At 38.6% G+C, this 15770-nt stretch overlaps 1 protein-coding gene across 24 annotated transcripts in view; it reads right to left on the reverse strand.

Annotated features, from left to right (window-relative positions):
• Positions 1-2483: 2483 nt before the first annotated feature.
• Positions 2484-15770, reverse strand: part of Lrrc3b (leucine rich repeat containing 3B) — an 84497-nt gene continuing 71210 nt past the window's right edge. For 8 of the 24 annotated variants that reach the window (XM_078038276.1, XM_078038273.1, XM_078038270.1 and 5 more), the window contains 3 exons: positions 10352-10423; positions 4508-4552; positions 2484-3744 (listed from right to left, as the gene is read on the reverse strand). In XM_078038276.1, coding sequence (XP_077894402.1) covers positions 2806-3585 — 780 coding nt within the window. In that variant the 5' untranslated portion in view covers positions 3586-3744; positions 4508-4552; positions 10352-10423 and the 3' untranslated portion in view covers positions 2484-2805. Of the gene's footprint in view, positions 3745-4507; positions 4553-6281; positions 8260-10351; positions 10424-12237; positions 12301-13746; positions 13853-15770 lie in introns of those variants that run through there. The other 16 variants (XM_005317279.4, XM_040289874.2, XM_040289871.2 and 13 more) reach the window with 6 other exon arrangements.

Raw genomic sequence — 15770 nt, forward strand, 5'->3', positions numbered from 1 at the left:
TTTCCACTTACCTTTGGCCTAGTGGGGTAGAACATCCCTTCAAATTGGCAGAAAGATCATTTCCATTTAGTTCTGGTCACAGAGAGGCCCACCAATCTTTATTTTATTTGTTTTTAATGGCTTATGTGCAATTATAGCAACCTAACTTATCATTTGTTTTTGTAAAGCACCAAGGGCACGGTTAACTGATAATCTACCTGTATTCAGGAAGAGGAATTGTTAACCTATGACACACCTCTCAGCCCTTTCCATGTGAAGAAAAAAACTAAATATGTGAGTATTTAGCTTTCTGGAATCTGAGCAAAGAGATGACTATACTTACAACATGCCTCAGAGATTTTTCCTTTACAAGTATTTTCGCTTGACTAATGCAATTAGCCATTAGGAAAATAAGCTTTTTTTTTTTTTTTTTTTTTTTTTTTAGTAAGATACAGTATTATTTTGAAGGAGCAACTTCTTGGAATGGATTATCTAATTTTCTAATTTGTGAAAGCTATTCTAAAAAGAATACACTCATATACTCAAATACACACAAGAAATTTATATAAATCGTAGAGAACTGTCTGAGGAAAAGCTTGGTTGGTTTTCCTGTTCTTTTGGGGAGGAAATGTGTATTCTATTCAGTTATCTTTCTGAGGTAGTACTTATAGAGATCTATTATAGAGTTGGCCTGCAGGGGGCGTTAAATCTTCAGCAAAACTCTTAATCCACTTAGCAGAAGCAAATAATCCTGCTTTCTTCTCACTGGGATGCAGGAGTTCTAGGACCCATATCCTGACTTTCCCATCTCAACCTTTTAGATTAGACCTAACACTTTTTAGTATGCTTAATCTGGGTGTGAGAACAACGGCCCCGGAGTGTGTGTCCTGAGCCTAATATTGCTCTGAGTCACCTTGCTCTGAGAGTCTCCCTAAAGGTCTTGGATTGTCTTACCCCTCTAGTAAGCCTTTAAATAGAGTATTGCTACAGATCAAAACCCTAGGGCTTCCTCGAGGTAGAAATGTGATTTTTGGAGCTCAGAGATAACTTTATATGAGTTGGAGAAAGCTGCATGTCTCAAAATGGCAGAGGATCCTTCTTTCCTACGCAAACCTTATAAAGCATGATTCGTGCTGCTATTTTTAAAGGAAACTATCAAGTAGGAATGAGCAAACCCAAGAGTCTGAGGAACTAGCAAAGTTATGTAGTAAAGTCTATGACTATAAGTTAATATAGTACAGTGGTTCAGAGGTCCATAGATTCTAGAGCTGATTGACCAAATTTCAACATCTGCTTACCTCTGAGCTCTAGAATCCTGAATCATTATCTTAACTTCTGTGTCTTTGATTTCTGACCCGCAAAAGACCATTTCATATATTAATTGTGAGGATTAAGACAATCCAAAAAGTACTTGGTGCACAGTCAGTGTCCCATAGATATTATTTGAAAGCAAATTACTATTATTCCTTAGACTGGACTCAAAATAACTGCCATAAGATTTCAGTTTGTTTCTCATTTCTCTACAGAGGCTCCTTCATCCTAAATACCTCCCTTTTGCTCCTTTTGCAGCTCTTTTTTTTTTTTTGCTTTACATTGTCACCTCATGAGATCCCACCCAAGACTAAAGGATTATCAGTAATGCCATCCTAAAACCAAAAAGAAACCCATAATTCATGATTCCAAGAACCAAATGTGCTTTCTCCTACCTCAGACCCATGATAGGGACTCAATGTCTAGCTGTGGGACAGATGCACAGGTATATATATTTGTTTTTCAAATCTCACAGAACTGTAGAGCTAATGTGGGTGATTTTCTTTTTTACTATATAAATTACACTTCTATAAACCAACTTCAGTAGGAACACAATGAGAAAAACCTAATATTTGGAGACAGAAAGATCTGCTTCTAATTCAAGTTCAAATACTGTCTACCTGAAAAATCATTGAGTCTCGTTCACTTGCTAGTTCTCTTATGTAAATAAGGCAACAGCCACTTTCTCCTCTTTAAGTGAGGGTTTAGAGACGATCATGGTATCAAAATGCCTCATGCCATTGAAGCTATAGGATTATTAAGAATTTCCTCTCTAGCATTGTTATTTCTATATTTCTTACACATTCCTGTCCACCAGAAGGTAATCTCAAGGACAGAATATGTGCCATATCTTTTTCTTATTCATTGTATCTAGTACAGAGTAATTGCACAGCAAGTATTTACATACCTATTTTGAAGGGCAAATGCCAAAAGACATTTCAGCTTAAACACCTGCAGGATGCCATACTTGGATAACCACCTGGGTTTGCTAAAACTCAGTATCTCAAAATCTGATACTCAAGTTGGTCAATAATTCAACTATGTCTCCCTAGTGCACAGTAAGGCTTAATAATACATCCTTCATTGTGATGGTTCTTTAGAATTACAGGGTGGTCTGTTTTTCTTCAAAACAAGTAGAATGACTATACTGGGCTTTTGTTTGTTTTTTTATTTTGGACCAAAAAGTCACTCTGTTTTCCATGGTTCAAAGTTAAGCTTTTATTTGGTTTTAAATTAAAAAAATAAATTTCGTTATTAAATAGTGAGATGGGTCTAACTAATGTTCAGATAGTAGCTTACTCAGGAATATACCACCAGGGGTACAATTAAGGGAATCCATTACCTAAACTAAAATTATTTGTTATGTCATAGTGTTTGTTAAAAGTTCAACAGTGGCATAATTCAAAGAAACTGAAATACAAAGTTTTAGATGTTTACAATGGATGGGAGAATTAAACCACTTATTCTACTGCAATCTCAAACTACTTTCTTTCTCAATGCCAGTCAGTTTGGACATTATACCACAGTGCTAATGTCATCAGGTTCGTCTGCTTTCTTTTGCCTGCTTGGCAGGGATTTCAAGTATTCGAGGTGTCTCCGGGCATCCTCCTGATTTTGCCTCACGTAATACACCACATACGAGATCACCATGGTGAACCAGCCAAACATGGTGACCAGCATGGCATAATCGGTAGTTTTTTTAGGGAGGTTACAAAGGTCAGCATCGTTGGCAGCATTGAGGAATGGTCTTCCGGCGTGTTCGTCCAACACGGAGGTCTTGCAGATCACATTGTGGGCTGTCTCATGATTGGACGCCATGCTCCTCAGAACCTGCTGCAAAGTACAGTCACAGTGCCAGGGGTTGTTGGCGATTCTGGCCCTGGCCTTCAGGTTATTGAAGGCATTTTTATGCACGCTTTGAATCCGATTGTCCGACAAGTCCAGAGTCTGCAAGGTTTCAGCTACTCCTTTGAAGGCGTGCTCATCAATAAACTCGATGCCGTTTTTGGACAGGTTGAGAACTCTCAGTTGATGCAGGTCTTTAAAAATCTCATTGGGGATAGACGTGATCTGATTGGAGTCCAGATACAGTAAGACTGTTTCAGGAGGAAGATCTCTAGGTATTTCCTTGAGATTTGCATTGCTACAGGTGACATTTAAGCCCCCGGAGGAAGAACAAAGACAGCCCTTGGGACACATACTGGCAGAATGGAAGCACAGTATCATAAGAACAAAACTCTGTAGAAGGAGACACATGGAGAGAGAACGGGTTAACCACAGGTCTACCAGATTCATGCTGGAATGTCAGCATAATCACAAGTCCATTCCTCATTGACTCCAACAACTGTGGCAATGGTTCCAGCTCTGTCCACACCTTGATTTCCTCCTTGTGTGGCTCAAAAGGCTGCAGCTAACACGTGCATCTCTTCATTATTCCTGCCCTTGCCTGGGAACCTAAAGGAAAGGGAAGCAGATGCAATTAGTCCTTTTGCAAAGGGAGGAACACTGCAATTAAAAGTGCTCTCAGGCGTCTGGCATTCTACGTGGCCAGGAAGGTTAGTTATGCAGATAATTTCCATTAACGCCACTGGGAATTATCTGTGTAATGGGAATCTCCTGCTCAAATCCCACGAGTTGGGGAGAAGACCGTCAATAAATGACAACATTTTCAAATTCTGTTTCCTTGTGTTCAGCTGGGCAGAATTAGAGCAAACAGTCCCCATTTCTCTGATCCTTACTTCTCTCCTGGACCCCTTCTAAGTTCTACAGCAGTGAAATTGAATCATGTCTTTCGACCTTCCTATAGTAACAGATGCATTAATGCAATTTAGCCCTTAATCTGGGCAGCCATGAGAAATAATACCAATATTTCACAGTTAATGGCCAGAGTCAGGAATAGGTGTCATGGCTTTTGAATAGATGCCCAATTTGGAATATTGTCTCTAAAGAAATTAATTCTTGAATTAAGAAATGAATAAATGCCTTCTAACCCTCACAACAAAATATCCTTGGGGGTAGCCAAACAGGAACTTTCAGAAGAGTTGCTTCCCTTGTGACCTTCTGAGATTATATTATACCTACAAGGATGCTTCTAACTGAATTTCCAAACGATTCTCTTTCTGTCTTCTAAACAACATATCCCCTCCCCAAGGGATCTTCAAATATGACACATACCTACAAAACTTTTTAGTAAAGAAGAGAATTAAGAAATACTAGCCTCTAAAACTTGTCCAGCAGGCTAATTTTTCTTTCCATATTAGCACTAGAAAGAGCCATAGAAATTGCAAAATTAATATAAGCAATACTATCAAGTTTAATTAAAGCAACAAGCAGAGATAAGTATACAAAGTTAACCTTCAAAGCTACCCTCTGATAAAGAGAGGACAGACATAGCTTTGGGACCAGTTAACCAAGACTAGTGGATAGAAATAATATGACTTGCCCAAGGTCAAACAGCTTGTAGGTGTAGAGATAGAACTGCAGCCAAAGTTTTGTTCTGACTCATTAATCTCACTACTCTTTCCACTACCCCCACAGCTCTCTTCCAATCCCATCTGCTCTGTGATGGTACTCAGGATCCAGCAAGCATTGCTTTTTTTTTTTTGTGATTTCTGATTCAATTATGTTGTAGCTTAATCCTATACTCTGTGGATCTTGCTCCAAGTTGAGAATCCCATGGGGCTCTGTTGAGGAGACCCTCTGCATGGTAGAGAAAAATCTATGCATGCTTTCAGAAGTTTCTCTTCCAGGATCTGAGAAATAAGGAAAAAGCATTCACTCCTCTTACAGTAGTGAGCATCAAAAGTCTATCTGCATAAGCAACAAATGACTTTCTGCAAACTTATCCTTTATAAAGATCCCAGATGGATAAATACAGAGGGAAATGACTCCAAATGTTACCAAACTTGCAGAAGAGATGATTAATGTGAGCTGAAAACATAATGAACTGGGTTGTTAATCATGGAAAAATGAGATTAACAGCAGCCAAATGGAGTGGATGTGCTTTTGGAATCCTGTATCACTTAAATGCCAGAAAGTGCGAAAGAAGGACCCCTAGGCTGGCTAAGCCATCCATCAACAGCTCCTATCATTTGCAGTGAAGCGTCCCTCCCTTCCATATTTTCCTCCCAAACTGCATTGCATGACATTTGGGAACTCTCGTAATTATCTAGTTGGGAGAGAGGCAAAATAAACAGATATGGAAGGCAGGGCACTCAGAGAAGAAAGAAGAGCAGAAGGACAAGGCAGGGATGCTAGAAGGAAGACTAGAGACAGACACAAGAGAGAGAGTTAATTTGATAGGAAAAAAAAAAAAGGAGGCTGTGTCAACCAAGCAACTTTCATTAATGGAGCGTGAACCTGACTAAAATCTCTACAAAGGTGGGAAACCTCCTCTAGGAGAGAGTTCATCCCCGCCCCCAGCTTTATTTAAAAGAGTTTTTCTGTATAAACGTTTTCTATTTAATTCAGACTAAAAATTCTATGAAGGCAAGGACTTGTTTGTGCCTCAAAAAAAAAATAAGAGTAAACAGGTTCCGATTAGGAAATATACTGGGTTGTGTACCAGCTTGAATCCTTGTTAGCAAGATGCTCTTGGCTAGGTTGTTCAATCTCTCAAAACCTTATTTTCCTTATCTTTTTACAGAGACTTTAAACAGACTAGTTACAAGGTTGGCTAGAGAATTACATAAGATAATCCACACAAAGCACTCAGCACGGTGCCTGATGAAGTAGAAAGAGCTCAGTGCTTGTCAGTTGTGGTCACTTGTATTATTCCTAGATACATGCCTGACACTTACCATAGTGCTTGGCATACTGTAAGGGCTAAATAAATATCTGTCATATGAATGAAGCAATGCAAGTCTATCTGTGCTTTTTCTCCCATATGGTGACTATTTTTGTTATTATTTTAACATAAACAGTGGCTCATCAAATGTCTACCAGTTTTATACGCCAATGTGGTGGACTTTGGAAGCATTAAGTACAGGCACCTGAGAAACAAAGGGAAGAGTAGAGCTCTTTCTCATCAGACTCCTATAGGCTTTGTCATGGTTTCTCCAGAACGATCATGCCAATGGCCACAGTCACAGACAAGAAATGGTTAGGAGACACGTTGAGTTCTTAGGATCAATCCTTCTTGAGATGGAATCTCTCATGCTTCTGGAGGGCCACTTGGACTCTGGATGAAATGTTTGTTAGATGTGCAAATACAGAGAGTCTCTTGCATTAAAAAATGTTAGACTAAAACCAAGTATTTAATTTTCTACAATGTTTGGTAAAAGAAGAATAAAACCTTCTGAGGTTGGCTCAATTGCTGGGACAAGTGCCTGGTGTTCACCCTCTGCCAGGATAAAAATGACAACAGATGAAGGATGTAGCAAGCTGAGTCCTTGGATGTTGTGATGGTCTGAACATTTGTGTCCCCATATTGAAATCCAATTCCTATTGTAAGGGTGTTTGGAAGATGGAGTTTGGGGAGTTGAATAGGTCCTGGGAGTGGAGCTCTCATGAATGGCATTAGTATCCTTATAAGAGAGAGTCCCTAGAGAAATTCCTTTGCTCCTTCTACCATGTGAAGTCACAGAGAAAAGATGGGACATCTTTGAACTGGAATCTGACCCTCACCAGACACCAATCTGGAACCTTGATCTTGGACTTTTCAGGTTTCAGAGCTATGATAAATAAAATTTTTATTGTTTTAATAGCACAACTAGATAAGGGCAGATGTCCAAGAGATAGATAGCAAGGTTAAAAATGTGGGGTTAAGGTCATCCTCACAGCAGGGATGGAACAGCAACTTCCACTCACTCCACAAGGCTGGACAACTAGTTTCCAAGGAGGTCAGCTTGACGCTGCCTTAAGTTGCTAAACAGATCAATAGCAGCTGCTGGAAAAGGAAGACATGAAGAGATGAATCTTACAGACAAAAACGGTGGGTATTCTTCTGGACTGGTTAGCATCTAGCAGAGAACAATGCTAAACAGGAGCTTGGTAACCTCAAACTCCCTCCCACGCTGCTTTGGATCAAGTTTGTACACAAATACCCAAAGCAGCAAACAAGATGTGCTCCTGGGAAGAGCATTGACTTCCGAACTTCAGAATGAGTGAGTAGATATAAGGAAGGCCCTGAGATCACACTGGTGAAGGAAGAAACAGTAACCACAGTCACTGCCTGCCCCCCAAAAGAACAAGACTCACTAAAGAGACCAGCAAAACTACAGTGTCTTTTCTGCCTTCCAGCTCCTTCTCTGCAATTCTCAATTTACTGGACAACCTCCTCCCTACCCACTCATTCCTTTCAAGTGTGTCAACCAGAAGGCCATATCATTCCTAATTAATGCCCAGGTATGGTCTGTGCCCCCAAAGAGGAGCATTTTATTCCCAAACTCGTGCCTTGCTCACATTTTCCTGCACATAGGTGTCTGAGCTACAGCAGTTAATACTGGGATTGGGTGGCAAGCTTCACATATTATCTCCAGAAGGAAAAAGAAGTACACATAGGGGCTGGGGATGTGGCTCAAGCGGTAGCACGCTCGCCTGGCATGAGCAGGACACTGGTTTCGATCCACAGCACCACATAAAAATAAATTAAAAGATGTTGAAAACTAAAATATAAATATTGAAAAAAATTCTCTCTCTCTCTCTCTCTCTCTTTCTCTCTCTCTCTCTCTCTAAGAAATAAAATAAAAAGAAGTGCACTTAGCAGATTCTTCACTTGGTGAGAAGACAGTTCATTCAGTGGCTTACTAACAATTCTGTCTTGTTTTCTACTTTGTTCTTCTCATTATTAAGGAATACTCAGGACCACGTAGGAATTCTAACTGAAAAGTGTTATTAACCCTTCTGAGGCAACAGAGTGCACCAAATTCAGAAAGATATACCAGATACACCAATTCCTTTCAATTACATTCTGTGCAACTCTACTATTAAATGGGAGGACTTGATTAAAAGGCAAAAAAAAAAAATAGCAAAACAGAAACGCCTTTTGACTCACAACACAGAATTCAAACCAGTGGGGGAAAATATATTTAATTATATAAATTTAAACCCTCTGCATGGCAAAAACTGTGAGGTGATCCAAAGTCAAGGGACAGATGATAAAAAAACAACTGATTTTATTTTTTAATAGATCCCCCCCAAAAAAAACAGGATATAGAAATGACAATATATATATATATATTGTCATTTCTATATGTATATATAAAGTTATATATATACATATATATTTATATATATAACTTTGATGATGTAGATAAAACAAACAATATAAAAAGATCCTTGATCTCATTGACAGTAAAATAAGTTTAAGTTAAAGCATCTATTATTATGTTTAAAATTAGGAAGACGATTTAAAGTCCATGAACATGTGAAGAACAAAGCATTCTCAAACACTTGATGAGCAAATAGATTGGTGTACTCTTTTTATGAGCAATTTCTAAATACCAAAAATTTAAAATTTACAAAGAAGCTTAAATATTTAACTTGAATTGATGTAAAGAAGTCCAAATATGATTCCAAAAAGCAGCTGGAAAAAAATGGCATGTATAATTTGTACAGCACATTTGTACAGCATTTTTTTTAAAAAAAATAGTTTTGTAGTTGTAGATGGGCACAATACCTTTATTTTATTTATTTATTTTTACATGGTGCTGAAGATCGAACCCAGTGCCTCACACGTGCTAGACAAGCACTTCACCACTGAGCCACAACTCCAGCCCCTGTATAATTTTTTTTTAAAAAAAAGAATAAGCAAATATAGGTATATGAAATATGATCACATATGTATAGATCATTTCCAAAAGATTATATCAGAAACTTTTAATAATGTCTAGGCTTGGTGGAACAGTCCTTGTAATCCCAGTGGTTTGGGAGGCTGAAGCAGGAGGATCACAAGTTCAAAGCCAGCCTCAGCCATCTTAGTGAGGCCCTAAGCAAATTAGCGAGACCCTGCCTCAAAAATAAAATATAAGAAGGGGATATGGCTTAGTGGTTAAGCACTTCTTTGTTCAATCCCTAGTTACAACCCCCTTTCCCTGAAAAGAAGAAAGAAACATTTAATAATGGTTAATTCTGAGTGAGTAGTGGAATTGTGGTGCTGCTGAGAAGAAAAAGAATGCATACTCTGTAATTCTATATGATCTCAAATTTTTGTAATCAAGGCGTGTTTCATTTTACTTTATGATAAAAATTTAAAAGATGATAACACAAAAGTACCAGAAATCAGCTGGAAAACTAACCCAAATTTAATGCCTCAGAAAGTAAGGATTCAGCATATGAAAGAGCTGGACAGTGGTGTCCCAGGGAGCAAAGGCAATGAGAAGATGATGAATTTTGAAAAGCAGAGCATGTTTCAAGATACTAAATATATAAATGGATGACATATAAAAATAGAAGCTTGACCCACAACCGGCAGCCTTCAGTCCAAGAAGCCAGCCTCAGCCTCTGTGGCAACCAGCCCAAATTAGCCAAGACTTGATCAATAAATGACAGACTCCCTAAATATGGTTGCTGCTTCCGATTTTGGACCAAGCAGAGAGAGCCAAATGTGTACCCCTAGCCAGTGACATAGGATGCTCTGCTTCAGTTAGCTTGCCTTCAGCCTCCCCAGGTGAACAACCCCCAACTGGGGCTTACCTGAAGCTTCCTTTTATTTTACCGAAAAGCTTCCACTGTTCTCTGCCTGCCTTTCAGTCTTTGCCAGATGCAAGGGATAGTGGCTGACTCCTCAGCTTAGAAACTCTCAATAAAGAATATTTTCTCATTTTCATCTGAGCGGTTTTCACTCATCAAAGCTCAAGTTTGAGTATGTGTTATTCTCAAGACAGTATCTCCAAAAGTTAACTATATACCTAGCATAGAAATCATACACAGATTTAAGTATATGATTAGATTTCCTATAAACTAAGTATAGGCTGCATAACGTATTAATCTGTATAATCCTGACCCTTTCCATCCCCAGGGGGAAAAAAAAATCAGGAAAATCGAGTTGGTGTCTAAATAATTCAGGTGAATGAGTTGCACAGGTGATTTCTTCCACTGCTGCTCTTTGGGATGGTGTTACCTCTCCTTCATTCACATCTTGAGCGCTGAGTCTTGCCTTAAATTTTTGCTCTACATTTCCATCAAGGCATACCTGAAAGTAAAATCACAATTTTACTTTCAGCTTCCTACAGTGACCTCCCCACTCTACCTTCAACCACCTGTTCTTCCCTTCTGATTTCCTGGGAAGTTTTCATTTGCATTCTCTCTTCTACCTCTACTTTGCAAAAGCCTTCCCGTTGCCTCATTCGTCACTCAAACGACCATCTTGTTCTTAAAAAGAGAACAAGCCCTCTTTCTGGACTGCCTCTGGCCAGTTTTGCTCTGCTTTCACTGTCCATCATCAGGTTAAATATAGCATTTGATTTTCATTTGATCTACAAGCTCTTAATGGCCTCCTGTTGTTCATAACAACTCCTTTCCAATCAGCTCTCTCTCCATGTTTCCTTGAGTAGACCAGAAACCTGAGCTCAATAAGCACAGATAGTGAAAAAGTGATAAAGAGGGCACCATGTCCCACAAATATGAAATTTATCAGACACCATCCCAGTGGATGATCCCTACCATGTGGACCAGTTTTTCCTGATTCCAAATACAATTATGAAGATGTGGCCCATGTGTCATTTAGGTGATCCATTAAATAACAGCAGCTGCCATCCTTTAGTCAAGGATATGAACTGAGAAGGTATATAGATGCAGGAGGAATACAGCATCCTTTTATTTAAAGGAAATAGAATTTGGTTGCAGATTCAGAATGGTTCGACACAGGGAGCTGCTGAAATCTACAAACTCTCCCTTCTTTAATATCCTTGCCTTTATGATGTCATTTATCATTTTCTTTCTTAAAGACATTAATTTATCTTCTTTATTAATAGACCCTACGGGCTCCAAGGGCAGGGTCAGTATCTTACTCCTTTTTATGTTTTCACATTGCCTATGGTAAGGATTTAACAAACATTTATCAAAATGAATTAGGATCCATTCTCATTTCATTAAAAAAAAAACAGCTGTAATTTACTTGAAATTTGTTACATGCCAGGTATTATAACTTTCCTATGTTCATATATGAATACACAACCAGTGTACTACATCCAACTCCACATCGTGTACAACCACAAATATGGGATCCTAATTGGAATGGGTTGCATTCCAATTATGTATAATATGTCAAAATACACTCTACTGTCATGTATTTCTAAAAACAACAAATTAAAAAAACATAGTTACAAAAAAAATGATGAGCTCATCTAAAACAGGATGGTGAAACTGAAATTTTGGCTAGGTTCCTAGTGAAATGGATGTTAGTGGGGAATTGAGTTATCAAACGGTGCTTGACTGACACATGTTCTGTGAGTCTAACATCTCCTTCCCTACTTTAAATGTAAAAAGGGTCAAGAGGTAACTATCCTGCCACCTCACCAAGAAATGAGTTTATTACATGACCCCCAGAGCTTGGGGGCAGAGTTTCCTAGAAGAAGAACCAGGTCAACCTGTTATGTAACTGGAGGTGGAGTCAGGTTTTGATGGAGTAAGCCTACACCTCCAGAGTCGTCAATAAGGGATGAGAAACAATTTCCTGTGGGTCTCCAATGAACACTAAGGGCAAAGAGTGTCCCAAAGTTGACAGCATCTTGGTTCCTGTCTCACTGTCTCATGCAACTTCTTGGTAGTGCAGAGGGAACCCAGAAACAACAAACACACAACAAAAACAAAAACAGACCCCTGAAAGGTATGTGCTTCGATTTGGAGAAGTGACCATCAAGAATGCAGCCACTATCAGAATCAGGGAGCCATATCAATGGGGCTGTGCCACGAGAGTCTCAGGTGAGAAGCACCAGGCCCAGAGACCATGCAGCCTCCTATCCCATTCTCCCCCATCCCTGAGTGGTTGCACCAAGATATGCTGACCTGGGGGTGGGGTGAGGCAGAGAGGAGAAATCAAGCAGTCCATGGCTCCCCTTTTCCTTTGAGCTTGAAACAAAAAGAGGTGGAGAATAGTTGAATATTATATAATATCTCAGTGTTTTGGTTAATCTTTTGGACTAGCCATTGAAAAGATCATATTTAATTTTTACTTTGATTTAAATTAACTGAGTTTGTGAATTCCAATAATGGTAGGACAGTCTAAGGTAACATACTAGGCACAGAATTACGGGGCTGAATGAACTCCTCATTCGGGAACTAGAGGAGGACGATCAATGGAACAGAAATGACAGAAACAGTGGAAGAAAAAAGTAAAGTGCATCTTATTCCTGTTACATATAGATCACCCTGCAGAGTCCTCACAGCATAAAAGGGAGCCATTAAGGGCTGTGGGCTGTGGCTCAGTGGTGGCACTTGCCTAGCATGTGTGGGGCACTGGGTTTGATTCTCAGCATCACATAAAATAAATAAATAAAATAAAGGTTCATACATCTAAAATAGTATTTTTTTAAAAAAAAGGGCGAAATTCAGACCCTTCATTGTACAGATGAACAAATGAAGGTTTAAGGAGGTTATGTAACCTGTCTATAATAACAGTTGCTAAGTGACAGAACTAAGATCCTCCCTCTCTCCCTCCCTCTCCTTTTTTTCTTTCTTTGATCACATGACGTTGCCCAGATTGGCCTTAATCTTGTGATCTTCCTGCCTTAGCCTCCTGAGTAGCTGGTATTACAGGCATACATCACCACACTTAGCTCAGAAGCAAGATCTGAAGGCCCTTGTCTAATGTGGCACCATACAGCATTGTACAGCTAAACAGTAGTATTTCTTTTTCTTCTTCTCAACTGACTCTACTGACATAAGGAACAAGGACCAAGATGGATTTTATATTGCACATTGTAAAGAAAGATGTGTGGTGTCAAATGAGGGAGGAAGAAAGGCTGAAGAGCATCTAAATCCAAATTTCTAAGATGAGACATTTGCCCTACATTTGTGAACTACTGTAGATGCTTGTGAGGCAGGTTCTTGCCTATGTTCTTATTTGATGGTCTCTAAATAGCCTTGTCAGATACACATGCTGGACAGCATGCATCCTGTACCCTGGAGGAACTCATAGAACAGAGACTCCTCAAAGTCACACAACTGGCTAGCAGAGGACCAGAGCTGAGATCCCAGATGTTCCCCAGAACAGTTCCTGTCCAATATGCATCAGTTTGAACCTCTTTTACTGCTTACTTTTTTTATATGGAGAGTCTGTTAACACAAGTGCTGAGTTTCAAATGCCAAACAAGCTCTCTGTTGACCTCTTCCTATGGCAGTGCTGGGTGCTAAACCCAATGTCCTCCATGGTAGGCAAGCACTCCACCACTGAACCGCATTCCCCAGCCCCGAGACTCTCAAAATGGCACGAAACCCATTTGTTCCAGATCTCAGTCAGTGTTGGCACTCCTTTTCCTCTTTGAAAACAATTTCACAAAATAAATGTTTAAACACCTGATATGCTGGAAAAAGACAGAGGCTTCTGAACACATTGTCTCCTTCCTAAATGATCTGGTGCTCATAGATTTCCAGGGTGGAAATTTCAAAGTTCTTCCTACCCATGAATTCACTGGAAAAACAAACAAATAGATTTTTTAAAATTTACTTTAAAAAAAAAAACAGCATTCATCTCTCTTTGGGTACTGAGCATAGAAGTAAAGATACCATTATGTCTTGGCGAACATCCATAATTATTATGCAACACACTGCAAATTTATAGGGAGATTAAAAGGGAATTGTCCATGGTGGCTTCTTTTGGATTCTCTATTATTATTTCCTAGCATTTTGTCTATGACATTTACAACAATAAGACCTTTGCAAATTTTTAAAATAAATCTATGTAAGTTTAGTCCTGAATACTCAGCATAGTCCAGGATAGCTTGAAAGTTGCCTGTAAAAAAGCCTTAATTTTGGCAGAATTCAGCTAGACTTCTGTGTCGGATGAGTGAGTGTTATCATTGTTTTTAAAAATATTTATCCTGATTAACCCTGAATTTTTCTTTTTATACTAGATACTGTGATAGTAGTTACCAGCTTGGTGGGAAAGTACAAGATTATGTTTCTTTTTAAATTTTTTTTAAAGAGAGAGAGAGAGAGAGAGAGAGAGAGAGAGAGAGAGAGAGAGAATTTATTAATATTTATTTTTTAGTTCTCGGCGGACACAACATCTTTGTTTGTATGTGGTGTTGAGGATCGAACCCGGGCCGCACCCATGCCAGGCGAGCGCGCTACCGCTTGAGCCACATCCCCAGCCCCATAAGGTTATCTTTCAAAACAAAGGTATAGAAACTGGATTTAATCCTCAACTTCTCAAGGAATGAACTTTATTAATTTAGCAAATTACTTACACTTCTATGCTTTGGTGGCCCTCGTATCAACTCAGTACACCAGTAATAAATCAAAACATCAATAATATCTACCTCAGTAGTCTCATGGCTACAAGGATAAACTGACATAAATATATGTGAGAGGTGTTTCAGAAACTTTCAATGGCCAAAGAGGATGCTCTATCATAAATTCTAGCATTTAGTTGTTTGCCTAAACTGTCAGATAATTTTGTTTACGGAACCTCATATTTCTTTTAAACCAAATCAAGTAGGAAATAATTCTCATATCACCTGTGTAGTGTTCACACCAAAACACATATATCTAACTTGAACCTAGTCAACAGGAAAAGGCCAGACTAATCCAGAATTTGAGGCATTTTCAGATAATAGCCTCTTTGAGAAGCTTAAAAGAAAATGAAACAAAGAAAAACAAAAATATAAGACAAAATTAAATGAAAAGATATCTTCAAAACAGACTACAGAATTTGTAGATTAAAGGAAAAAAGATGTCACAACTAAAGGCATGCAAAAGATGAACTAGATTTTAAAAAGATGGTAAAAATGGACAACGTGGGAAGAACTGGGGAAAGTCAAATGTAGACTGTATGTTAAATGTTATTTGATCAAGTTTAAGTTCTTAGCTTATTTTGATATAGAAGGATAGACACAATCCTTATTCTTAGGAGATACATGCTGAAGTATCAGGGGTACATTGTTATAAAACTTTAACTTTCAAAGTGTTTGGCAAACACAAACTCTTGTCTATAACAAAATGGCGATAGAAGTGGAAAACAATTAACAATTGGTTCAGGAAAAACTGATGGATATGTAGTTCACTGTCACATTTTTTTTTTCAACTTGTCTGAAAGTTTTAATTTTTTTCTAAAGAAAATTTGGGGATAGGGAAGCTGCTCTGTCTTATAAAAAGAACTTCCAGAGGAGAAGAAATCCTCTTTATGGTGAAGCAGGAGATCCTTAGGAATCCTAGTTAGCATATGGATGATCCCTTTATAGTTACACAAAATGGAAACCCCAAGTGCAATAAGCAACAATTCTCTGAAATAGCATTCTATGAACTCCAGGAATAAAATAGAAGGACTATACATTGCTATGTGAGACTTTTGCAGGGTGTACGTGGCTTTAATTGGAGAA

Source organism: Ictidomys tridecemlineatus, chromosome 2 (assembly GCF_052094955.1).
Source record: "Ictidomys tridecemlineatus isolate mIctTri1 chromosome 2, mIctTri1.hap1, whole genome shotgun sequence".
Lineage (NCBI taxonomy): Eukaryota > Metazoa > Chordata > Mammalia > Rodentia > Sciuridae > Ictidomys > Ictidomys tridecemlineatus.